Source organism: Aptenodytes patagonicus, chromosome 5 (genome assembly GCF_965638725.1).
Source record: "Aptenodytes patagonicus chromosome 5, bAptPat1.pri.cur, whole genome shotgun sequence".
NCBI classification, from domain to species: Eukaryota; Metazoa; Chordata; class Aves; order Sphenisciformes; family Spheniscidae; genus Aptenodytes; species Aptenodytes patagonicus.
The window spans coordinates 76,254,570-76,281,843 of NC_134953.1; the positions used below are offsets into that span (position 1 = coordinate 76,254,570).

At 36.8% G+C, this 27,274-nt stretch overlaps 1 protein-coding gene across 1 annotated transcript; it reads left to right on the forward strand.

Moving 5' to 3' along the window:
- Positions 1-181: 181 nt before the first annotated feature.
- On the forward strand, positions 182-24,983 carry CCDC18 (coiled-coil domain containing 18). The gene is made up of 25 exons (XM_076337749.1): positions 182-219; positions 1,356-1,503; positions 1,681-1,837; positions 2,080-2,247; positions 3,220-3,329; positions 4,596-4,724; positions 6,709-6,805; positions 7,580-7,701; positions 9,273-9,582; positions 10,927-11,030; positions 11,140-11,300; positions 11,973-12,193; positions 12,996-13,106; positions 14,301-14,432; positions 15,210-15,344; positions 15,924-16,001; positions 16,815-16,931; positions 18,299-18,466; positions 18,926-19,068; positions 19,537-19,700; positions 20,581-20,794; positions 21,377-21,476; positions 22,577-22,693; positions 23,173-23,316; positions 24,969-24,983. The coding sequence occupies exons 2-25, from the start codon at positions 1,373-1,375 to the stop codon at positions 24,969-24,971; spliced, it is 3,336 nt and encodes a 1,111-aa protein (XP_076193864.1). The 5' UTR covers positions 182-219; positions 1,356-1,372; the 3' UTR covers positions 24,972-24,983.
- Positions 24,984-27,274: the final 2,291 nt, after the last annotated feature.

Here is a 27,274-nt window from a genome sequence, read left to right on the forward strand (position 1 = left end):
AGCTCTCCACCCGCCCACAGTGCACCGCGGCGGAGAGACGCGATAGGTCGGTTTTACCTCCGCTCGTAGACGCGCTTCCCCCGCCCAGGTACGGCAGTGGCGGCTGCGCAGCCGCCGCTCGCGGTGGGCGAAGTGAAGGGGGGGGGCTGCGCATGCGCCGCAAGGGCCCCGCGGAGAAGGCGGGCCTCGTCTGTAATGGCCCGCGCTGTTTGAAGTGGGGTAAGGACCGGGCTCTGGGGACTCCCGTGCGGAGGGAAGCGGGGTGCTTGGAGGGGGCTCCGAGGCGCCGCTGTTACCGACACGAATCTCCTCGGAGCCGAGGGGTAGCCCCTCTCCGCCTCTTCCTTCCCCCCGGGGTGGGCGGCTGGCTGGCGGCCTCGGGTCGGAGAACGCTGAGGCAGGCGAGCGCCCGATGCCGCCAGCTCTCGGCTAGCCTGGGCCCCATCGCTCAGGGTCCGCGGGGCGCGGCCCCTCCGCCGCCGGGCGCCCCGCGGGAGCGGCGACTGCCGTCGCTAAGCCGCGCCGCCGCCGGTCCCCGCGGCGGGAACGCGCCGCCCGGTGCTTCCCGTCCGCCCGGGGGCAGCCGTGGCTGGAGGCGGGCGGGGCGGCGCGAAGGCAGAGGTGGGATCGCTGCCGGGCCGGGTGCCGGCCAGCTCCGGCCCACAAAGCCGGGCGGCGGAGGGACCCCCGTGCTGCTGGAGAAGGGCGGGCGGCGGCAGCGCCTCGCTCGGGAGCGTTGGTTTCTCGGAATCATCTGACCGTTTCCCCTCAAAATACCTCGAGCCCGATCTGCAAAGTCTTACCTGCTGTGGCGAAGGCTGCCCCCTCCCCCTCTCCCCCTCCCCGGCTTAGTAGCTCGCGTCCTCTGTGCTGTCAAGTCCTCGCTGCTCGGGTTTTTTTAATTTCGCTGGTCGTTGGGCAGCGAGGCAAGTTTTGCGTGTTCGTTGCCTACGCGCTGTTGCCTTTTCAGGCACCCTGCCAGCTGCCTGGGACTTCTGGCGTAACCGAGGTGCGTTGTGTAAGAGATTTTTTTTGGCAACCTTTGTATAGCACGTTTTCCCAGTTTTCATAAGCGGCAACTCGTGAAACTTCTCATACTTCATGAATACATGCAAAACTCTTTTTCTCAAAAAAAAACCCCAGTTTGTACAGAGTAATTTTTATCTAGTGAACGTGGGAAGAGGTAGCGTTGAAATGCACATTTACATTTGGAAATTCAATATTTCCTTTTTCGTATTTTTTTTTTCGCCTTTCCTTTTTTTTTCTATTTGCCTTATTTCAGTATCTTTAAAAGTATCTTTGCAAATAGTACTCACGTACATTTAAAAATGTTTTAATATTAAATATTATTTTAGCCATATGTGTGGTACCAATGGAATATAGCATGTGGACTTGCTCTAAAAGTGCTGCTGATGAAGACCTGCTTGCAGATTTACAGTCATTACAGCATCAGCTGAGGAGAACTGAAAAAAACCTACAAACTGTGGAGGAAGAGCTTTCCAGGTATGAGTGTGTTTGGGAATGAGAACAGCCTGTCTCTTGTAGTGTAAATCTGTCTTACTCAGTCTAATGGATTATTGCAAGTAGCTCCTTTTGTGCTTTTCTTTTGAATACTCTTTATGAGCAATTTAAAAATAATAAAGAGAAAACGGTGTAGCAACTTTTTGCTCTCCCTCCTAGCGCTAGTACGAGTGAACGTTATGGCCACTTCTTCGATGAGGCTGTAGACTTCACTCTGGAGGACCTTGTTCAGCCTAATTGCAACTATCAAGGCTTTTCCAACTGTAAGAAGAATGCTGGTAAAACATCTTGCCAGGATTTTCAAAGAAAATCCGAAGTAAATATTGCACTTCATTACTTATTTTTATTATTTTTGTTTCCTATGTTTATGAATATTTTTTTGCTTTTAGGGCTTGGAGTTGATACACTCTAGCATTGGGCAATTATATCAATGGAGCCCTCTCAAACATAATATGATTTAAATACATTTGTTCAGCAGAGTTTCCATTGATGTATATATTGCTTACATATGCATATATGTGTGTGTGTGTATATATAAAAAGCTTTTTTTATGTCTAGTCTTACTCAGTATCCACAACTTCTGATAAAACTGTGGAAGAAAATGAACGTCTTAAGGAGAAGCTGGATGCCCTTCATGAGCAAAATGCATCTTTGGCTTCTCAGAACCACTACCTAAAGAACAGAGTGGAAACAATGAACTTTGAATTGATGCAGTCAAAAACAAGAGTATGTATCTTTAGTGTATTCATCAAAAAAACCCCCAAACCCAAAAAATCACCCCAGTGACCATGACTTTTGAGTCTGTAATTCCAAGCAGAAGATGCTATTTTTTTGTCTCATCTTAATCTATCTAAATTTAATATTTAAACTTTAAAGTTTAATACTCTATTTTTTCATAATATTCAGCATTAATCTTGGAACAGAATAGTTTGGAATCTATTTCTCCATGAGCAAAACAACTATATTAATTATTAATTCTACCTATTCATGTTCCAAAGTTTAATCTAAAGCCATTAAGTCACAGAACGAAGAATACATTATGTAAGAAAATAATTCAATAATGTATTTAGTACTGTACATTCATGTGTCTGAGCTACATTAAGATTAATGTGAATAATAATGGCATAGTAGTCATTTGTCTAGGAAATGAAAAATGTTGACCTTTCAGGTTGGATTAATACTGCTATTTTGAAAAAGTGAAGGCGAGTTAGAAGGAAATATTGTATCTAATAAATCTTTACTGATTTAATATACACTTGTATGTACAGGTTTTTTTTCAGGACAACTATATTCTTGTATTTGGTTTATATGTAACATCAATAAAACATAGCTATGCTTAGTGCTTTTTGTGTGAGAAATGTTATCTCCAAGACAGTGCAAATAAGTAGATAAACAAAACGTTTGACTGTCTGACATGGAAAGAACAAATATGGAATGTAAACTTCTAGGGAAAAGAGACAAGATCAACATATAAAGAAGTCACTCTGCTAGAGAGCGTATCACACTGGAATGGTGCTAGGGAACTGGAAGGATATTAAATGAGGAGAAAATTGGAGGTCAGTTTGTGTAGATGAACAAGCATCTTCTACAGTAAGGTTAAGAGCACTGTGTTATTCAGTAAGCAGATTGTTTTTATGCATCTCACCTGAAGGTATATATGCAAGTGTTAATGAAACCCCAAATATATTTGTATTTCAGATTTCTTATCTTGAATCGACTTTAGGTACACGTTTAGTCAGCATTCCGAAGTTAAAAGAACAGATTGTAAACCTGGAAGCAGAAGTTTCAGCTCAAGATAAAATTCTGAGGTAATAGGTGTACTTTTAAATCAATATTTTATTGTGGTCTGCTTGCTAGTCCACAGTCTCTTTTTCAGGATGACATAATTACTGGTACTGTGTGGGTCATGTAATCTGGGGCTTGAAACTCATTTTGGAGCCATATATAGGAGGAGGGAGGTGTTTTATTTTGTACTGATATCTTATATATGGGGAATGTACTTCAGGAAATGGAGAAAAAATAATAAAGGCTGGTAAAAAAGGAGGCTGAGGGGAGACCTTACTGCTCTCTACCACTACCTGCAAGGAGGTTGCAGCGAGGTGGGTGTCGGTCTCTTCTCCCAAGTAACAAGCAATAGGACGAGAGGAAATGGCTAGTCCCTCAACTTGTGCGAGGGGAGGTTTAGATTGGATATTAGGAAAAATTTCTTCCCCAAAAGGGTTGTCAAGCACTGGAACAGGCTGCCCAGGGAAGTGGTTGAGTCACCGTCCCTGGAGGTATTTAAAAGACATGTAGACGTGGTGCTTGGGGACATGGTTTAGTGGTGGACTTGGCAGTGCTAGGTTAACGGTTGGACTCGATGATCTTAAAGGTCTTTTCCAACCTAAATGATTCTGTGATTCTAAAAGAAACCAGTTTAGAACGTGCGCTAAACATGAATGTGCCCTTATAACTGACTAGAGTGATTGTATGCTACATGACTGCATATCTTCTGTAGTAAACAAGCATACATATTTTCAAACGTGACTGCAGCACATAGTGTAAAGGATTCTTTCTTAATGAATATATTAATCAAGGCAAATGGCCAAATAAAGCTGATGTAAACAGTGTCCAGAGGCTGTCAGGAAGACATACCTGGCTCTCAGTTTATCTTACAACCTCATGCTATATAATATTCAATTAATATCTCAGTAGTCTGTCTTCACAAAACAAGTAAAAATACTTACATTTAATTTATATTTTAGTGTCGTTTCCCACGTGTGTATCCTGACCAGTCATACCTATTGCCAGAAAAACAGTGATTTCTATGTTCAGATCTCATGACACGCAGTCAGCCATCTGGGTCCTTGGCAATCATGACGCCTCATGCCTCTTGATGAGGTTTGGGCACCACTCCAGACTGCAGACATACTCCTGGGGAGGCTGGAGGCTATGGGTGTTCCAAACCTGGTTTTGAGAGTTGCAGTGTGTTTGACTAGCGCTTCTCAAGCATCGTATGCAGAAAAGAACAACAAAAATCTAGTTTCTTTATTAAAAAGTTCCTATTTTTTAATTATGCTTTTTTTATTTGCTAGAGGTGCAGAAGATAAACTAGATCAAAGCCGGAAAACAGGAATGGAAAGAGAAAACATGTTGCAAAGATATAAAAAGGACTATAAAAATCTGAAAATGGAGTTAATTGAACGAAGCAAGCAAGGAAAGAGGTAGCTAAGTAATTTTAATAAATTGAATACAGAATACTAGTGCATAAGTGTTTATTTCCACTGGCAGGTGTTTACTTTGTGGAAGCAAATTCTCTGCTTTATGAATGTTATTTTTAAAAAACAACGAGGAAATTCTGTGTGAAGATACTTATTATGTAAATAGGCACTTTTAAAATCTTGAAATTTGCTGGTAGTTGCAGGCTGATATCTTACCCTAGTAACCAGTTTATCACCTGTTTTTTTTCCCCTTCAGAATAGATGTACTGCAGTAGAGAGTTGAAATATGTCCAGAGTATATTTTTCCTGAATTATTTTTGACTTTGTCTTGCAAGAATCTACAGCGTATGCTCAGTACTCAGTGTTCAACAGTACTGAGTGCTGTATTTTTGGGGTTGGTGTGAGGAAAGTGACAGAAGCACAACTTAATCGAGAGAACATTTTTATGTTATCCTTAATCTTACCGATCTATATGGTACTATTGAAAAGGGTGCTGTAATTCCACCTCAACCCCCATTTCCCTTTCCTATGGCCTCCTTTAGCGTAGTGGTTGTGTGGCTACTGGGAGGGTTAGGTAATTTCTTTCGACTGTTGGAAGTTACCGTGTACAATCCTATCACCTCCAAAATGTAATTTTTAAGAAATGAGAGGAATAAATAAAAAGATTCTTACTTGCCCAATTCATTTAACTGCATTACCTGGGGCAAAAATTAGCTGAATTAATGACTTAGGAAAGCATTTCTTGAGTCTTTTGAATGCAAACCCCTTGTCATGGTTTATCTACCCATGAAATTACCTCTAACCTTCCTATAGCTAGACAAATGGAAATACTGTGGGGCTTGCACTACTGGTGAAGAAATATGTATTGATTTATGTTCACTGTTCATTCAGAGCATGTGGGGTTGGAACTAGCTGTACTTAGTTACTAGTTGCAAATGTAAATATTTTGGTACTTTAGAAAAAATGAGCTTCTGCCAAGTGTTAAAGGCAACATACGGTGTTACAGTTAGTATTAACAACTATTACCGTTTGCTTTTAATCAGTAATTACAACCACTTACTATTCTTTGGCCAAGCAAACTGAAGTGCTTTAGACTAACACTTTTGTTTGTTATTCTGAAATCCCTTTATCCCCTTCTCTGAATACTTTTGCCATCTCCAAATGGGCAGTGGTCCTCAGACCAAGAAACACCGATCTGAGGGTACTTAGATGAGGCACTTGCCCCGTCACCACAGTTCCCCTAGTGGAAGAGAAACAAATGCTATTGAGCAGCGGTAATTCTTGTGTGCCTGTGTTGGGTGTCCTGAACAGACTGCATACCTGAGCTGTCCCGAGGTTACTGTTCCAACTTCTTCCCTAGTGAGTAACGACAGGGGAAAGTAAGAAAGGGGCAGGGATGTGGACTAATAGAGTGAAATAGTAGGCAGTCTGGGTTGCTGCTTGGAACAGTTGCTCACCTGATATCATCCTGGTCTCAGCTTCCTTTGCTATTATTGATGCCATCTCTCCAGTATGCCCCAAAGAATTTATCCTTTGATCAGTTCCTGTCAGTCTCACCAGAATTCCATCACAAGAGCTCGCTTCAGTATCAGAATCTTTTCTAGTTCCCCTTAAGCGGTTTGAATTTTAAGGAGCACTGCTATCTTCTGCTTCCTTATCATGCACGCTATCCCAGTCCCTAAAACGGGCTTTTACTGGTAGGGACAGGAGGATAATTTGAATCAAACTCTTTTTGAAGGGGAATCAAAAGTGCTTATTTTTACATTCTTAGTCTTATTAGAATTTTGTTTATGTTAATATGCAAAAATGATATTTAAAATTAATTTATGCCTCACATGAAACTCTTTTTATCTAGGGCTTGGAAAGTTGGAAGAAGAAAGGAAGTTACCTGGAGCAGTTAATTTAGTACTTGTTTTTAGTAACTGGAGGAGATAGTTACATAATGACTGAAATTTGTGATTTTTAAAATTGGTATTCTTCTTTGCAGAGCAGAACAGCAAAGAAATGAAGCTTTGTTGAACGCGGAGGAGCTGACAAGAGCTTTCAAAAATTATAAAGAGAAAATAACTGAAAAATTAGAAAAGGTAAGAGGGTTTTTTGTCACTTGTTTTTTGCCATGCTATTAGGATTTTGCTTCTTCCAGTAAGCTGGGCAGCAAACAGCAACGGGTTCACCAGTGGGTCAATTGTTTCTGCTTGTTGGTGGCAAAGTCTTAAGAGAGGTGGGACAGGGTAAGCAACTGTTTGTGGTGATAACTTCAGTTACCCAGTTTTAAACTGTCTTTGCACAGTCTGGACAGTCTGCATCTTTGAGGTATCCTAATACTGCTGCTGTTTCTTCTGTCTCTTGCTTGCCAGCTGGGAATTTTACATTTTAGAAGTATACGGTCCTTTTAGAAGAACTCTTTTGACTCCATCTGTATAACCTGTTCAATGAAACATAAGCTAGAGAAGAGCTAAGATGAAAATGAAGTCATCTCCCAAAGTTCCAGTGGTCGAAATTGTTAATGCTTTCTGCCTTGTGGGAAGAGAAAATACAGGCCTGAAACAGTTAGTTCTTACAGGGAATTTTCATTTGATTAGCCTTCTTTTCTTGTGGAAGGAGATTGCCAACCACAAATATGCCCTAAAATGTTAAACCAAAATAACATTACTTTTTTCCTAAATGACAGGGAAAAAAAGAAAACTACTTTGCCCCTCTCTTTTTTCTTCACAACAGTGAGCAATAGAATTATCTACAGGCTTACCAGAAAGAAAAAAAGAGACAGCACAGTGTTTATAGTATTCTTTTCAAAAAGCCTGTTGGCCATGGAAACTTAGATTATTGTTGTACAGTAATGAAAAAAATTGCTTTTTAAGGTTAAAGCTGAAGAAGTAGTCTTGGGAAAACGTTTAATTAATTGTGAAAAAGAAAAAGAGAAGTTGAATGAAAAGTGTGTCAGCTACAGAAAGGATCTAGACATCCTAGAAGAGCAATTAAGGTAACGCAAAGGCTTTTAAAAATTTCTGTACAGTTATTTGATAAGAAATTGCATGTTACAACTGTCACTGTGAACATGCTGCTCAACTCAACTACTCACATAGTTCAAACCAAATCAGGACCAGCATCAGTGAACACTTAGGATCAGTATCAGCAATACAACAGACAAACCATAATACTAAATGGGTAAAAAATGTTAGCGTACACTTACAAATTTCTAAATTCTTTTGTATAACTAATCCTTAAAAGTTCTAATCCCACACGCTGACACATATTCACAGTAACAAGCAAGACCCCACCAAGCCTTCTGGGAGCATAGGTTCCCTTGCTCGCACACTGCTTCTGTGGGAGATGTGGGTACTCTGGCTTTATGTATATCTGTTCTGCAGTCTACTGATGTACGTGCCAGTGAGAAAGCTCCCTGTGAGTTCACTTACACCGCCAGGTGCGAGTCCCCGCTTGTTGCACACCATATTGTCAGTCCCTAGCTAGAATGAAGGATACTCTTGCCATCCGATGGGGAGACTGCACTCAGGCCTGAACAGAGGTTGCGATGCTGGCTGCGACTTCTGGAACTGTCAAATCAGGTTTCGACTGCTACTCTGTTCCCACTCCAAGGTCCTTTCCCACCGTTACAAATTTTTGTATGTTTCTTTTCAAGCTGAACCCCCCTTTGTTTCAGAAGTCTTTTGGTAATTCCCTCATTACTTTAATGAGGGAAGACAACCATCAGCAGGCTGTCTTTAGCGTTATTAGGTTTGGACAAACACCTTCTCAGACAATTTTGGGTATCCCATTCACGCACGCTGTCCACACTCACATTCCTGTCTTAACAATTGTTCTTTAGGCCATTTTGGCAAGGGTGGGCAGTGTGTGAGCACCCTTACACTAGCTTGAGCCTGTTTAATAGCTCTCTGCTGCTGATGGGGGTCTTTCCTCTAGACTGCCCTCTCTTCTCTGCTAACTTGCACTGGGTTTGGCACTCATCAGGACCTTTGCCGAGCTAATTCAGTTTGCTAAATCAACAGGTACTTAAAAAAGTGAATAATTTGTGATGGGCTAAAAACCCAATTCGCTCACTGTACAGTCAGATATGAGGGGAGAGAAGAAATAGGACCCCTCCCTCTCTTGTTAGTACCAGAATGTTCGACTAGCTCAGTCTTAGTACGTTATCTTCATCCATTGTCATTTTAGGTATAGTCATATAGTTATTTTATCTTGTTCTTAAATTTCCTTGGCTTCAGCACAGTTAAAGCCACCTTGACCTGTTTCCTCCCAGTGACGCCTGATAGTGCTTAAAACTTAATAAAGTTGTTTAAGAATGAGAAGTAGTTTATTCTTTCCTTTTGTTTGCTGATAGGAGTTTGCATCTTGGTCCTTAGGAACAGTGAACACTTAGTAAAGCAGTGAAAACTTTTCTATCCTTTGTATAGAGCTAATCCTAGATTTTGAGGGAGGAAACTAGTAAAGCAGTATAGTTATGGTGTGTTCTTCTAGTACTTTTAATAATGAAAATCCTAGTCTACTTCTCTGTGTTGACCTATACCTTTTAAATGGATACACTTTTTTTAGGCAATTAAAGGAAGAGAATCATAGCACAAAAGAAGAAATTAAGACTCTAGAGGCAAAGAACGCTGAAATGATATCAATGCTGACTCAGTCTGATCAGAAGATCATTGAGCTTGAGAGTGAACTTAGTGAAAAAGAAATAGTACTTAAAGAGAAAAATGCTCTAGTAAGTGAAAACACAGAGCTGAGAGCACTTACTGCACAGCAACATAACCGCTTGAAATTATGCCAGCAAGAAATTGAGGATTCAAGGGAAGAGCTCAACATACTAGAAACCATTATTTCCCAGTTGTCTCTAAGTACATCTGAAGAGGTACAGTAACTGATACGTCCTTACAAATTGAATTATGTGTCTTAAACAATTCTAACTGACATTGCATGGAAATCCTGTGATGTTCTTGAGAAATAATCTGAGTAAAATAACTTTGGTTTTCAAGATGCATGGACAAAATGTTTTCTTAATTTAAATATTTTACTTTTGTCTTCTCATTCAAGAAGAAGGAATAGGTGCCTTGGAATTGATTAATCAGCAAGCATTTAAAATTACACTTTCCGTTCCTCTGTTCTATGTATTGATTCTTCAGATGTAGGTATATTCTCTAAAATGTGACGATGTCCTGTTATGACGCTGAGGTTCTTCCCAGTAGAACAGTATGACGTTTCCCATATGGCAGACACATTGTGTCACACAGCCAGAGTCGATGCGTCAACCTCAGCAATGGAGAAATTAGAGCAGGAGAGATGTTTGTAGGAACTCTTTTTTGCTGGGAAAGAGAAGGCACACCTTCCCTGACTGTGAATTAACTTTTGTTTGACCAGGATGAACCCTGGCTTATGAGCCTGAAGCTTGTAGTGGTGAAGTTTATCACTAAACTGAGTGGGTTTTTTACGTGACTCTTCCAATCAAAGTTGTGAACTGACTGGGGTTACTGGAGGAACTGTTTGGGAAGTCAGGAAGGGCTAGAGAGACATATGAGGTCAGGAGTACAGATATCTTTATTTTTGAAGTATAAATGTGAGTAGCTGTAATGAAAACAAAATCAAAAGCATGCTTTCTGTACGATTTTGGAATGGCCAAAGTAACCTCTGCTAAAGAGAATATAGTAATTTTATATAAAAATGATGTTTTGGGCTGTTATGACCATAAACATTTATTTGGAAAAGCCTTAAAAATTGTTTTAGGGCCCTTTTGGAAAATACATTTTCTGGAAAAATTCAGGATTATTCTACTAATTTAATGGAATATTCAGAAACCTTCTGTAACTTGAGGAAAAAATGGTATTAAGTGCAGTCATTGAAATCTGAAAGGAAGCATGATGTGAGAAGTTCAAAACGTGGAATTACGGATTAGTATCTCCATTTACCTAATTTTTCACAGCAAAAATGTTCATGCTTCAGTACCTGTACAAAGATATCTAAAGGAATGGTTTCAGTTTCAGAGGGTCATAACGCCTATAATTTCTACTAACATGAGACAAATATGGGGTGCTCTGCCAGCTCTTACTTGGGAGAATAATTTTAAAGATCAAGTTATCCAAACTTTTAACATCCTGGTGTATGTGTCTTAAAATTTATATGCTAACACATGAATTAATCACGCTGTGAAGCAATAAAAAGATGATTTTTGCGTTGATCTTGGTTATCCCTTAACTTTTAGTTCAAATGGCACCACTTGAAACACCAGCTATCCAGTTCCTCAACGAAAGAAGCTCTCTCTGAATCTTGTTGTGAATCAAATAAACGTTCGATTGCAGATCTAAGGTATAACTTTTTGGTTACTGAATTATGGCAAGAATAGGCAAGTAATAAGGTGGTATTAGAAGTAGCATGTAGAAAGAATGTTAAATAATTGTCTCCTCCTTTATAATAGCATTAAACTGGCAATGAAGGAAGCAGAAATTCAAAAGCCTCCTGCAAACTTAACTATCTGTAATGGAGCTGAGCATCTTCCTAATGATAATGAAGGACAAGAAAATAGCAGGTTATGTGGCCTGGAAACAGAGCCTGTCAAATTGATCAGAAGTCAAGGAGGTAAGCTTACCGAAATAGCTGTGCAGTTCTGTCTGATTAATCCACAGGAGTTTTTTGGTGCGGTTTAAAAAAAAAAACCTATAAAAACTATTTAATTATATCTCTGTGAGCTAACAGATATGGTTTGGTTGAACAGGGAGCATTTTGCCACCTTGGAATTCTGGAAATTGTCATGTTCTCCAGGCACAGTATTCTTCCTTTTGCTAGTTAAGTTATTTGTTCAGCAATATCCAAGCTATGAGTTGTGTTGAAATAGAACCATGTATTTTTTCTTTATGCAGGTTATGCTAAGGTCTCCATATTTTCTTTGATTCTTTTCTCTGTATCCTGCTGTTGCAGAATTTCTGCAATAGCTTCTGTGATTACTATTAGGACTGCTCCATGAAATGACTTCAGGGCACCTATATAATGATTCTGTCTTCAATTTTTTTGTTTGTTTGTGGGGTTTTTTTGTTTGTTTGGGTTTTTTTGTTTATTTTCATGAGTCACAGCTTTCAGTTACATTATGGGGAAAAAATAAACAGTCTTGTGTCTGAATACTATATGTGTTAGTTCAATATGCTGTCATTAAATTATATTTCTCCTCTCTTTGGTTTGTACGATTATTTGCTTGAGTGCTGGTTTGTATGTTCTTTTATAAATTAATCTTAAATTTATTTTTTCTTCTTTGAGAGAGGAGAAAATGTCAACAGTTGGAACTTGTCAGCAAGCAATTTGAAAAGGAGAGGCAAAGATTCCAGAAAGAGATAGAAGAGTTACGCACTAAACTGACAAAAGCAGATGATGAGAATTCTTCTTTGAAGACCAGCATGGCTCAGAGAGCCAGTCAGTTTCAAATCATACAGGAAGACCTATTGAAGAAGGCTTCAAAAACTAGTAACTTAGAGAGAGCAGTAAGTTTTTAGCAGCACTGAAAAAATATGTCACTTTTTGTTTAGTTTAATAATCAAAGACAGTTAAGACAATAGTTATGGAAAAACTGCAATTGCCATGTTAATTGTAAAATCTGACTTATTTAAGAAAAATTGGAAATAAACTTTTGAGCAAGCAGAAAAACTTTAAGATAGCAGCCTTAATTTGTTAGTTGTCAGAAATTTCATTTTAAAGCTGATGTAGTTAGTGGGCTTTACTACTACTATTTTGACTTATTATGTGGAAAATATGCACGGTCTTGTTGCTTTGGTATGGTCGAATTAATGTGTAGTCTTAAGAAATAGATGTTGAAAGAACAGTTGTATTTTTCCTCATTAAATGTTAGTACAGTTGCCAGAGATGAACATCATTACCCGAGAGTCACAAAAGAAAGAAATTAAGCTTCAGCTAGCTCTTCTCTGGTTGAATAAGTTAAAATGCTAATGTTTACATTCTGGTGCTAATGCGTTTTTAGAATTCCAGCATAATGGGATTTGCAGTATTTCCTAATAATGGCCATAAATGTTATAAATCTGCAATAGCTAATTCACTCATATGGCACTGATAATTATCGTGAATTGGATACATTTGAGGTAAATTGTTCTGAATTCTTTGTAAGTAATAAAGTTTAATAGATCATACAAAAATAAACAAATAAATAATTAAAAATACTAGGAAATATTAGTAGCTAAAATGGAATTGGTGGTAAGAAAATATATACAAATACTTGAATAAACCCAAAACAGTTGTCTTCATGCTATTTTGTGCCATATTTAATTTCAGATAACAAAGAAATCTTCTCAACTTTCTGCACTTGAGAAACAGTTGGAAGAAAAGACTGTTGCTTATTCCGCTGCTACAGCAAGAAATACTGAGTTGGAACAGGAACTCATGGTAAAATGTTCTCAATGAGAAACTGTGTTTATGTAAAATGACATAAATGGAGATTAAAGTTTAAGTTAAAACAGTATTATTCCATGTATTCAAAATGGATAGACTTTCAGATCTGCTAAACAGTCTGTGCAGTTTTTAGACAGTGCAGTTTTTGAAAACTGAATAATCTTGCTTCAAAGAAAACATCCCTTTTTTCCTGCTTTTGAACATGGTAAGTTATTAACGGACATGTTACTTTTTCCTTGTGATGACGTGTGCAATGAAAATCTGGTGCTATTGAAATCAATTGTAGCATTACCATTTGTTTCAGTGAGATCAGAATTTTATCCTCGCTATGAAAAATTTCTTTTTGTCTTTGTCAGAATTAAGATTTTTCCATCCTTTGAGCTCACTCTCTAAATCTCTCTTTAATCCCCACTTAGTAAAATTACCTTCCCCCCAGTAGAATAAAACTACTCCTAAAATAGCATATACATGATTGGTTTGGTGTATAGGATGAATAGGTTAGAATGTACTGTGTTGGCACCGTTACTCTTATTTCTTTTTCTGAAGTTCTGGAGTAGTCTTCTGTATGAATTTATTGGGGTAAGAGGTAACAGAGGTGGATTCCAGATGTTAACTGGGACATTGGACAAATCACTTCCCTGTTTCTTTTTGTTGTTGTTGTTAAACCGTGTATTTTTAAGAAATACATGTAGACCTGTGAATAAAAAGTCTTCTAAATGGTAATAAGTGAAGAAGGTGATCTAACACTTGGAGCACTGTAAATTCCGGTCTGGATATTGTTATACAAACTTTTTTAGTTTTGGGAAGGGATCTGAGGTTGCTAGAAAAGGAAAATATTTACGTGGTCCCTTTCAAATGGAAATCTGTATCTTAAAGATTCCATCGATCCATGTGAACACAGAATTTCTTTTTGTCTTTGTCAGAAGTTCCTTGCTCCAGTTGCTATAATCTGTGCCAGTAGTCCACCTTGGCAGACACCTTGTCTCTGTGTAGTGGCTGCATTTAGTGGCATTCTGTACCTATATGATAGGTGTGACATCCTTTGAGATGAAACGTGCTGAGTATAACTTCAGTATTTTCTGTGTTGTTCTCTTACGAAATCTAGGAACTCGATCGTCAAATAAAACACTATTTCATATCACAGCTAAATATTTTTATTAAGTCCTTTTTGTTGTTGCTGTTTCCCAGGGGAAAAACAGACGCATTCATGAGTTGGAAACAACTATCAGTGAAGAACATGAGCAAACAGCTTCTGCTTTTGAAAAAGCGAAGTTGGTTCACCTTGAGCAGCACAAAGAGATGGAGAAACAGATTGAACTAGTAAGACCTTCCTTGTGTGCTAGTATGTATGAATGATATACTTGGTAACTTTTTTCCTGCATTAACTTCTTTGTCTTTTTAGTAATTCTGAGGCAGATGTCCAATTAAAAAGTTACATTATCTTCTCCTGACATTTCCCGATTTTAGTTCATTTTTCTATCTAACATTACACAATCTCATGATTGCCCTCTGAGATACTCATATCCTCTTTTCTGCTCGACTGAAGAGAAATAGGGACTTAGGAAGAATACTGTTGTTCTTTGCTCCAAACACCTAGCACACGTACACAGAAAAAAAAGTATAGCTTTTTTGCCTACTGGGATTAAAGCATGACAGCTTCTAACAATATTCTCTCGTTTGCTGAACCTCTGCCAGCCTGAGCCTTATGAGCATCTGTGTTTAGGGAGAACTGTCGGTAGGGTTTTTCAGTCTTTAGAGAAAAATCCCATTGCTTCAGGTGATTAGAAATATAACCGTGGCTATTTCTAACTGTTAAAGAAGCTTGTCATCTTTTACTAAAGAATGTATGCATGTCTTACTGTTTTGGCTGATGGCACTCTGCCTGACCTCATTCTCTTGATTCTCCTGTTGATTTAAAATATTAAGGGTTTGGGATTTCTTGATATTTTTAATACTGTGCGATACTGCTGATGGCAGCAATGTATTTATTTTTCATTCTTAAAGTGATGGGTGTATAGAACTGAATGACATATTTAGATGCACAAATTCTCCGAAAAAGCTTATTAAAATAATAAACCATGATTTACTTATGGACAGCTTCAGACACAGCTAGAGAAGAAACATCAACAATTCGTTGAACAAGAGAAAATAGTATCTATTTTGCAACAAGATGTTATACATAAACAGCATCACATTGAATCATTGGATGGGCTGCTGATAGAAAGCAGAGAGGTAAGGTTGGCTCTTGGCTTTCTTTAAATGCAAATCAAACAAGTGACTAATAATGATGAAAAGCATATCCATGAACACATGGAAAAACTGGAGAAAATGAAAGATACTTATGTTTTTGCTTCTTGATTCTTGTTGAGTAGTCGACTGAATCTAGTGTAGTCCCCAGCTACTACTACTAGAAATTGTACAAACTTTAATGACCTTTCATTATTTTCTATCTCGGCATTCTGTTTATGCCTCTGGTTTGCCCCTTGGGCTTCTCGCTCTAATTAAAGGAAAGAGATCTGGATAAAGAACAATTGCATCTGTTTTGCACTAGGTGGAAAACCAAGAATGTTCTATTATTGCAATGTTTTATTCCTTTTAATAATCGCTGCTGCTGCAGAATATGAGGGGACACCTATCAGGAACCAAATTCACTTCAAAGTGATGTACATGAATACAGTATACAAGCAATTGTGTTTTAAATAAACTGATCTATTTTTTTTTCCTGATTCTTAGTATGAGTTTTTATTAGTTAAATTACTATTACTATATTTACATTTTGTTCTCTTCAATAAAAAATATGTGTACAAACAGGAAATGGAAAATCAAAATACCAAGAAAGATCAAGGATTGAAGATGCTGAAAAGTCAGTTAACAGAAGAAACAATCAAAGTTAGTAAGCTCTTTGTAATTTTCAATTAATAGTTTTAAAGTTTGCAGTAATGGTGTATTTCCTTTTGTCCTCTATAGACAAACTATATTAAGGCTGCTTTATAGAAGTTTGTCTCATGTAAATATTTCAGAAGTCATTAACCTGAAGTCTTTCCTTTTTTTTTTTTTTTTTTTTTAATTAAAAGAATTATGGTGAAACCTGCAATAAGAGATTATGCAATGCATAATTGCTTTATAAAATTGCTGTAGTTACAAATAGGGCAGATCTGTGCTTGTTGTACTCTTAAAGTAAAACATTGTCTAACAAAGATAATGTCATGTAGGTTTTTGGTCTAGATACGACATATATTTTAGACGTGATATTATAATATTGGTCATGTTTTTAGCCATCTATACCGCTTCCTAGTGTTTACCTGATAAATATTTTCCATGCAGCACTTGCAACGTATGATGACCATTCCAATATGTAACATTTAATATGTAATAAGATGTGGTGGATTAATGATTTGGTATTGGGCATATGTTTGCTTTTGAATTCTAGCTACTGACAAATACTGGAATATCTTGTCATAACTGATAGTCTCATCTGATTTAAACACAAAGTATTGTAATTTAATTTCACAAATAATTTTAATTTCTGAATATTATTTGTTTTTAAATTTATCATAATCTTCCATGCCTGTTTTAATACTCTTTAGATAAAAATGTAGCTTTTCAGACATTTTACACAAAGATGTTTTTTAACACCTTTTTTTAGACTGATTAATAAAAACCATGCCATGCAATTTTAAGTAATCTGTTGCATTCAACTAGGTGAGACAACTTGAGTCAGCACTAGTCGTATGTAAGGAAGAAGTTGCACTGTATTTGAGTCAGTCACAAGAAAATAAGGAGATATTTGAAAATCAGCTCAAAAAAAAGTCTGAAGAGGTAACAGCTTGTTTTAACCATTCTTCTGTATTGCAGAGAACACTTGTTATGAATTATTTAATCTAAAAGTTCGTCTGTGAAATAAGAGCCAAAACATTTGCAGCAGGAACTGTGAATAGGAAGTAAGCTGGGAAAAGACTATACATTTTGTGAGGGTAAAGGGGAAAATCATAACTAAGAAACACTGGATAAGCTTAGGGAAAAGAAGTACCAAGATAAATGAATTGTTGAGGGAAGTACCAAAATCAGAATTAAGTGAAAGAAAGCATTATCTTGGAAAAAGAATTGAGACAGCATTATTGCAATATAAACTTAGGTGCACGTAATTGATTTGTGTTTCAAGTATCTGAATGGGGAAGAAGTCCTGGGCATAAAAAAATTTTTACTTCAAGCCCCTGAGTTTTATCATACTTTCCACTACTACATGAAAGCAAGAAAGAATTAAGTTTAAATATTATTGGTATGAATTTTTATTTGTGGGGATGACTAACCACATGAACTAATTATCATAGTAGGCTGTTCATGTCAGTGCTGCCCTACCTGCTGAGAGATAGGCTTCAGTCAGCCGCAGATTACTAGACCCGGTACAGGAGTAACTGGATGGAGATCTATGGTCTGTGTTACGCATAAGCCTGTGATATTTACTGCTGCTTTCTAAGCCCTAAAATCTGTTGTTGTTATACTGTATATGAAGAAGCTAGATGCTGTGTGAAACTCAAGGGTAGCGAGTGCAGCTTTGTAATTGTGACCAGTGTTTTCATAAGTAAGTGAGAGAGTCACTACTTCCACTTTGCGGTGAGCAGTCAGTGATTTTTTTTTTTTTTTTTTTTTTTTTTTAAGAACCTTTTTTTCAGAAAATTCTTGGCATTCATAACTGAGAAGTCACATGTTGAATGGCCTGATAAGTTAGGCACTCAGAATTCCTGGTTTTTATTGGAATGACTATTGTCACAGAGGCAGGAAGAAATAAAGGGGAGGACTGAGAACAAAAACTCAAGGGGAGAACAAAGACTTTCTGAGAAATAAAGTAAGAAGAGTGACAGAAAGAAAAGTAGTTCGGTAATTTAGAAATGAACAATCTTTGTTATATATGTTTTAAAAAATATTGACCAGTTTAGGTTTATTTAGAAAGCAAGAAGTCAAAAACCGGGGCTGATAAGTTACTTCTTTCCTCACTTTAAAGAACAACTCAGTGATGAATTATGAGATGTGTTACGTACTGTTGAAACTGTAATGCAACTAAATTCAGAGCCAGAAGTTTTATTGAATCATAGGTGTGATTCTGTGCTCATTAAGAATGAAGAGAAGAGCTGATGCAAGTGCAAATAAGAATGTTTTATTGTAATGGAAAATAAATGTGTTTTCAGGTTCATTATTTACAGAAAGAAATAAAACTAAAAGATCAGAATATTCAAGACACAAGTGAACAAAATATTCTCTTACAACAAACTTTGCATCATCAGCAGCAAATGTTACAGCAAGAAACTGTTAGAAATGGGGAGCTGGAAGATAATCAAATTAAACTTGAAAAACAGGTACAGTATGGTGAGAAGTGTCTACATAAAGACAGATGATTCAATGCTTTTATATATGTTTTTGTAATACCTTTAAAATCTGAATGTTTCTTTGATAGTTATTATTTTAGATATATCTAAAATAAAGAGTTTAGTGGTTTATTTTGTCTTAAACCAGGTTCTGTGCTATTAGAAACTCTAGCTAGCATTAGAGTGGCTAAGTACTTGGAAAATCAAACCCTAGACTGCAATTAAGGAGAGGCACATTAAAATTCAGAAAGTTGAATCTTGTTATATTTATAGAAACTATTTGTCTTTCAAATGTGACTGCAAAGTTCTAGTCTTAAATTATATAAAATTTTAGACTACAAAGAAATCTGTTGTGTTAAAACCCGCTATGTGAGTTGCAAGACAAGGATGTGTGTTTCTTTGGCATGTAATTTAAAAGTACCAATGTTTTTTAAATACCATTTTAAATAGGTATCCAATTTGGAACAAGAGCTTCAGAAGCAGAAAGCATATGCAGAAGATGAGTTGAGAAAGGTAGAGGAGAAACTTCGCCTAGCTGCTCAGGAAGCAGATTTAAACAGACAGAAGGTGGATGAACTTAATAGTACAATCAGGTAGGTTTAGAATAACTGAGAGGTATATTCTGCAAATAGACATATCAGTAAGAAAGATTGTTGTCTGAAATGGTATTCAGCTATGCAGTCATACAGTTTGGTCTCCGTATGAGCATAGACTGGAAATCAGAAGGGAAGTTTCTAACTAGCAGAGGCATGAGTTTCTGGAACAGTCTTCCAGTGGAGTTAATGCGTGTTCCGGCAACCTATTTAGCGTTAAGACAGCACTTCATAATGCAATTCAATTCATAAATGTATCAAGTTGCTTGTAATTCTAGCTAGTAGATTCTAGGAGGGCTTGGTAGTCTTAAAGAAGATGGTTTTGATTCCGAGAAAAGCCTACTTAATATGACTTTTTTATTCTTATTTTAGTCACAAATGGTTGTCGTCTTAGAGCATGTAAGGATGTGCATATGTCACTGTTGTTGTTACAAGGTTCATTTTGTTCTGGTTGCTGCTTCTATTTAGACAAATTAAATTGGAGATGGATCAGTGCAAGAATGAACTTACTGGTATGGAAAAAGAAGTAGTGCAATTAAGACGAGATGGTGAAGACAAAGCAATGCAGATAAATCAGTTGGATATTACTTTGGAAGAAGCACAATCAGAACTCAATGAAAAGGCAAATGAGGGTAATTTCACTATTTTGTTTCTCAGGCTTCCTTTCATCATGCTATTGCTCTGTATGTATTAGATTAGACATTTTTCTTTTTTCCCCTGTTGTTTTATAATCAAGTACATGAGAGTAAAAATATGATAATTTTGATGGAGGGGTTACTCTTTTTTTTTGTGTGTGTGTTGGTAATTCCATAGTTTTTAAAAGAAACAAAACAAAAACAACTAAAAAATCTCACCCCCCTAACAAACACCACCCCCCAAAAAAACCTGTCAAAAAACCCACAAACTTTTTTTTAACGTACCTTTGCAAATTCTCACTTCTGTGGGATGTACCTTTACCCCAGCTGAAATGAATAAGTAGTTTTCCCTGTAAATTGGTAATGCAGATTATTAATGTGGTAATCAAACAAGACACATGGATTTATTAAAGGCATATGCTATTTACAAAAATTCAGCTCTTTAAAACAAACAGAAAACCCCACAAGAGATTCTGTAGAAATAACAAACTTTCCAACCCCTCCTCCTCCATTTAATTTTACCATTCTTTTAAACCAGAGGCTTACTAGCAATTCTGCTTGCATTTTCCACAGCACTGCATATTCAGTTACTATGTTGTCTCTGTACTTTCTCCTTGGCCAAATGTTTTTAGATACATCCTCATATTTCAAGTCAATTATAGATTATGAGCTGAATAAAAACAGCAAAGACTTAGGTGACATGAAAAGGTTGTTGTATAACCTCAAAAGTCACTGTTTTTCTAGATTTTTCCTAAAAATAGTGATAGTGAAAACTGATCATGACCACAAGTGCTAGTAGGCAGCAGTGTTGCATAAAGACCCTGACTTACTGATGATAAAACTTTTTGTGTTTTGTGTGTGTGTGTGTGTAAAATAGTGAATGATTTAGAAGATAAGCTGCTTCAAAGTGAGACTTGCCACAGGGAAGCCTTACAGAAAATAGTAGAACTAGAATCTGCATTACAGAATGCCCACGGAGAATTAAAAATTACTTTAACGCAGCTTCAGGAATTGCAAGATGCATTACAGAATGCACAATCCTCTCTGGGGGAGAAGCATGTTGCTATCATGGATCTAACAACTGAGCTCAGGTAAGCTGGTATCTTTTCCATCATGAAAACTTAGTTGTGTTAGTTTTTCCTTAGGAATGGCAAGTAGTTTGGATGGTCTTTTTTTAATCTTCTTAGCAGCTCTCTATAATTTTTAGGTGGTTTGTGGCTGTAAGATAACTTGATACAGTAGCTAGCTCCTCAGCTCACTTTTAATTTCTAAAAGTGGTGCTGAATTCTTTTTTGGGGAATTCTGTTTTAAAATCTGCTAAAGTTATTTTTCTGAATCCCAAAGTTGTGAAATAATTGTAAGAGGAATTACTTTCCTTTATAGTGAAATTGTCCAGTTTCCTTTCTGACCGTAAATTAACGATACTTTCTTCTGTACTATTCTTTTTTAAGAACATGTCCTGATAGCCAATTAAATAACTTGAATAATGAAGTTATTGAGAAATTTCCACCTGGAATATAGTTAACAATTATTCCATTTGGGTTTGTTTCTTTGCAATCAATTAGTTGGTTCATGTTTTTTAAATAAGTAATAGATCTCATGATTTTCAAGCTGGATACTTGAAGCTAAGCAACTGAATGTGCATTAAGCAATTAAACATATGAGAATTTCAGGTATTGCAAGGGGGAAATTGAAGACAAAAAACAAGAACTCCTTGACATGGACCAAGCATTGAAAGAAAGGAATTGGGAACTGAAACAAAGAGCAGCTCAGGTCAGATGACTTTAAGTATGTTACTGACAATTATCCTGTAACGTAGTAGATAACTTATAAAAAGTCCACTAGGTTTAATTGCCTTCACACATCGTTCCAAACTGTGCTGTTAATGTAGCCACAGTGTCAACCTCAAAACCAGCTGTATATTACTGAAGCCTTATGGTACCAGGAAAATCAGGTTGTGCTCCCCTAAGGGACCACAGACTGCTGTTTTGATAGAACAGAAGCCTTGTGCAAACCTGTCCCGTAATTATTCCGTAGCGATGAAGTTATAGGACAACTGTTGTCATCTTGATGTTTGATAAAATGAAGGAAAGATCTGCACTGAAGCGTGCTTGGAGATGATAGATTCGTTTCCTTGTTTGCACTGGAGCATATCTGATTAGCTCTAAAGCAGCCTCTAAATATGAAACAGTATCTTTGTTGTGAATAAATTTCTGTAGCTCACTTGAAATATTTTCAGTCTTTTGGTCTGGCTTCAGGATTTGATACCCATCATGGAAAAACTATTCTTCTGTCACATATAATTAGCCTTCTAATAGCTACTTCCTGCAGGAGTCACCAGCCTTTGTATCGAAGAATATTTGAGGTGCAGAGAGAAGGAGGGGTGGGGATTTAAAAAATAAATAACTAAATAAAAAATCAGTTCAAGGAACTGACACTGTGAAGAGGCCAGACCTTCCAATACATTCTTGCCGCACTTCCCTGTGAGCTGCTCCGGGAATTCATCAAAGCAATAGGATTTTTTTTTTTTCGCTTTGGCAAAATTTGGCACTTTCTAACAAGATGAATTAGTATACTAAGCTACTCATTACATTCCATTTAAAATGAGAACTAGGTTTGTATTCTGTGTATCTGAGGACCAAACATACTCAGTTATGGACTTTTTCCCAATTTTCCCCTTTTCTCTTTGTGTTTGGCCCCAATTTTTTAAACAAGATAGCTAGGGTGCATTTTTATATTGACTGCTTGAGAGAATATTCTTGAGACTACAAAGGATTAGTTTTATTCATTTTGCTGTCATATTTTGTAATATTACTTCTTAAAATCTGCATACTAGTTCAAAATATTTCCTTTTCTTCCTTTTTTACCTTTAGATTACACAGTTGGATATGACAGTTCGTGAACATAGGGGAGAAATGGAACAACAAATAATTCGATTACAGTGCAATTTAGAGAAGTCAGAATTAGAAATTAAGGAATGCAATAAACAGGTAATTCTTGCTTAAAGTAAAAACCTAGTTTCCCTAACAAATGGCAGCTAATTCTATGAGAAAGTCTGATCCTAGGACACAATAGCTGGCCAGGTTTAATCTAGAAGAGTAAAACTGGTTCCTTATTGTAGGGAGAGGGACGGGAGTACCTTGATAATGTACCAGCAAAAATATTTTATGTTTGTCAATTAAAACTAAAAATTTTGCAGGGAAATACCAGTATAAAAATGAAGATGTATTTTTTTACTTGATATGCTGTAGCTCCCAAACTGCTCTTTTAATAAAGGAAAATGTCGACAAAATAAAAATAAAATAGAAAATTGACAAGGGAATCCAAAGTCAGAGGTAATACTGACCGTATTTGTGAGTTTTGTTTGGGGCGGTGTGGTTTTTTGTTTGTTTTTTTGTTTTTTTTTTTTTTTTAATTGTCCCGATTTCAGTAAAATACTTGTTCTGATTTAATTGCATTTTCTGTTCAGATTGAGAGCTTAGAGAAGAAACTCCAGCATTCTAAAGATGAGCTTCGTGAAAAAGAGTTTGAATTGCTCCAGAGAGATCAAGAAATAAATCAGCTGAAGAAGAAAATTGAAAGAAAACAACAGAGCCTAGAAGCTCTTGAAAAGGTAAAATGTTCCTTGGATACACAACAAATTATCAATTTTAATGCCATTACCGTAACTGCCTAGAAGGAACAATATGGTGTCTCTTCAGAATAGTGTCATTACTTCTCCCCAAGTAATTGTACTGTATATCCTGGTGTTTGCTGAATCTTAATCCCCTAAAGTTAAACCAGTTTAATGATTTAAAAATTACAAATTTAATGGCACACTTTCAATTGTCTGCTTTGTGGAGAAATTTGAATGTTGATTATCTTTAGTAACCTGATGTTCTGGCTATGGACATGGTCTTCCTTGAAATGAAATGAAACAATACACTGTATGATGAGAGCTTCTTATGAATGATGTAGGTATCTATCTTGTCAAAATAATTGCATGAAAAGAGCACTGAGATCTAGCATGCTTATAGGAACGCGGAGGGAATTTTTTGGCATAGTGCATGGGAGCATACAGATAGAATAGAGAAGATAGCTGATTTTACTTTATGATTGATACAAATCTTTGGTTTGGGGCATGAATCAGTCACTACAAGTACAAATGCAATCTGAGATAAACAGGCTTTCTGTAGAACTAAGTTCATTAAAAGATGCTTGCCAGCTAGAGGTAAACGCCAAAACTGAAATGGCTCCTGCCATTTTGATTATGCTGCATTTGCGTGTTATTTCTTTCCCGAGGATAAGGTATTGGAGAAGTCGTCTTTCTGCATAGTCACCAAAGGCGTTTGATCTGTATTCTAGATCATGGGGGCTTGGCTGTGTCGCAGCTCAATGTGAAGGTTCTTTCACTGCAAATTAAAGCAATGTCAGCTCTTCCATCTTGATTTCTGTTAAATGTTATTTATGATAGTCAAGAACAGGACAGTGCCTGCTGCTACCCTTCACACACATCATTAACATATTTCCAACTTTTCCTAAGACTTTGGGGATGATTCTGAAGGAAAGGATTTCCTAGCTAGCCCCTGTACACCTGCTGACTAGACCCTTCCTTTCCAGACAAATTGCCTTGTTATTGTTTTTGCTAAGGAATACCATGTAGGGGGAGGCCCAAGAACGATATAAGAAAGGCTTTGAAAATAGACCTACTCCAGTCATGTTCCTTTAGAGACTTGGGATGAGGGAAATGAAATTTCAAGTTTGTTTTCATCATAGTTAAGTAGATAAAACACTGGATTTTGGAAGCATTCTGCATAAAATATGAAATATATTGCTATTGCAGAGGGGTTCTGGCTCCACTTAGAATATGAGATGGTTGCTTCTTTGTTTAAAAACTGTGTATATTAACAAGGTGTAAGAAAAGACTTTCTCCGTTAGTAACACATTGCAGACTGACTGACCAATCTTCCACAGGAACTTTCTGTCCTAGTTCTAAAAACTCAGTTACCTAATCTATCTGGGGAAAAGGGGTAGTGTGTTTGTGTGTGTGTGTTTGTGTGTGTATGTGTTTTGCCCAGGGGTATAGTCTGTCTCATTCTTTTTCCCCTTAATACACTACCTTCCTTCCTTCTTTATTATGGGAAATATATTAGTTCAGGGAAGGAATTGTTAGCTAGGGTTGATTTCTGTCCTGGTCCACTCTGCCTTTTTGGGACTCATGAAATAACCAGGTCACAGAGTTTTCAGTTGAATCGTTCTTTGTTCTTATTCTGCTTTAATCTGCAGTGAAGATCTTCTAACAATACAGCACTCTGCTACTGTTAGAAGCTGTAAGTATTCCTAATAAAGGAACTGGAAACATCTTACCGAACATTCAGAATGTCTTTTTCATTTTTCTGGGAAATTGAAGTAATTGCCTTTATTTAAAAAAAAACAAAACAAACCCCACCCCAACCCCCACCCCCAAAAAAAACCCCAAAACCAAATCAGATTTGACTTAGAGCAAATTAATCTTTTGTGGAGACAGTTCCGTACTGAAATGAGAAATAAAATTGTGTTAAAAGTGGCAAGTGAAGTAAGTAAAAATTAGTGCTTACAAAGATTGATTTAAAAAAAAGAGTAATTTTTACGTTTTTGTAAAAGTATACGTAGTTAAAAAAAATCGGTAGTTATTGTAATAATCTTTCATTCATTAGCTGTAAGCTTATTATGTGCTACTTACGGATGTCTGTACTCTATTTATAGCATTCCTCATAAAGAATAAGCATCTAGCTAAACATGAATAGATACCACATAATTGCTTCTGTATTTATAATTAACAGGAGCCATTATGTGATGTTATGAAACATTAGTGGTTGATATGGCCTCTGTTGTGCCGCAGTACTGACTAACGTAAACAGCTGCTGTGGATCATGTACTAGAGAGACCGTTTTGCTGATCACCTAATACTCCTGATTGTTTTTTTCTATAAATGAATTGTCAAATAATTAGGTCCAGCATGTTAGCCTGTTTTTAAAAGGGGAGGGGGGCAGGAAGCTAAACCTCTAGAAATTAACAAAAAAACCCCACCAAGCCCCAAGGCCAAACATACTGTGTTTGGCTGCATTTATTTCTGTGTACTGTAGAAACCCCAGAATACTTTAATGTTGATAAGATTTTCCTCACTTCATATTGGTAGAAATCATAGGCTTTTTTCCTCTTGATACTTGATACCTTGATATTGTTGATAGGGTTTTTACAAACACTTCCTGAATTGTTAGAAACTTAAGTTGTTAGGAACTTAAATGCAATAATGCAGTTCAATGTGAAACCTTAAGCCTTACACAGAGGAGTTATTTCAAAAGACAGTGCTCCTTTAAACTGTACAAAATTTCTACAGGGATTTGTATATGAAGATGTCTTCTCAAAATATTCTGCATAATATTTTCCTACTTATCTGCTAGAACTTAATATATGCTGAAAAATTTGTAAATTATGCTCATTTTGAAAGCAAATGCGCTTCAATTACAAGAACAGTGAACAAAAATGCATTAATAACTTCAGTCTAGGGGGCACAATTTGAGAAAGAAGCCATGGACTTGAGACCTGCAGCTAGTTTTCTTGAATTTGTAAGATAAATCTTAATGATCAAGAGTACAATGTACATCTTGGTACAAATGGATTTAGATATGGTAGATTGAGTGCAAAAGTTTAACGGAAGGTTCTGATGAGAGATCTTTTGTTTCAGGGGCAAGAATTATGAAGGAAGGAATGTTGCCCACTGGACAAGCAGCAACCCAGGAATGCTGTTGCTGGCAACATAATTGTGCGTTCAAAGAGGAAATTTTAACATTGTATTTGTAAATAATTAATGTGGTTATTTGTACTGATGCAAATGACAACCTTTTTATTTTTCCAACTGTTTTTATTATTGCCTTGATATAATAATAATTATAAATTATATATAAATTAAGATATAATCTTAATTTATTTTGGAGAAATAAATTTTATTTCATAAGTATCTTGAGTTGCAGGAATTAATTTCAGCTGTCACTTTTCCCCAAGGATTTTAAACCGTGTACTTGTGTTTCACATCTAACTTCTAATTAAGAGCACAATGGTATTACTTATTAACAATTTTTGTTTGGGAATATTTTTTCTTTTTTTTTGGTACACATACAATGTCGCAGACACAAGATCTTATTAAAATTGACCTGCTTGTAAGATGTTTTTAGGACACTGATTTGATCATAGACACTGGCAAAACCTGCTTGCTTTACTCCAAGCAGTATCTTTCAGATGCAAAGGGGTGTGGGACAGGGCCATAAAGCTTGAAGTTGTTGGGTTTTTTTCCAAACCAAAATCCATACAAAAATTACTGTTGATTAAAATGGCATCATAACTATGTATTCTAAAACATATTTCTTTCCAGTTTTCCAAAAGTACTACACAATTTAGCTAGTACAAATGGCTAGTGGCCCCAGTTTCTAAAACTTCTATATTTACATAGGGTCAGAAACTGCAAATATGGATATGAGAGGCCTAAATCTGAGTCTGATTAATGCAAACATGATTTAAGTGCATTAAGACATGTGATTCATACTTCAGAAAAT

What these genes read in the sequence shown, in the direction of transcription:
- CCDC18 (XM_076337749.1), top strand. Translation starts at nt 1,373, where the DNA reads ATGGAATATAGCATGTGGACTTGCTCTAAAAGTGCTGCTGATGAAGAC. An exon ending in GAACTTAATAGTACAATCAG is followed by an intron (nt 19,069 to 19,536) that starts GTAGGTTTAGAA and finishes GCTTCTATTTAG; the next exon opens with ACAAATTAAATTGGAGATGG. An exon ending in TTAAGGAATGCAATAAACAG is followed by an intron (nt 22,694 to 23,172) that starts GTAATTCTTGCT and finishes TTTTCTGTTCAG; the next exon opens with ATTGAGAGCTTAGAGAAGAA.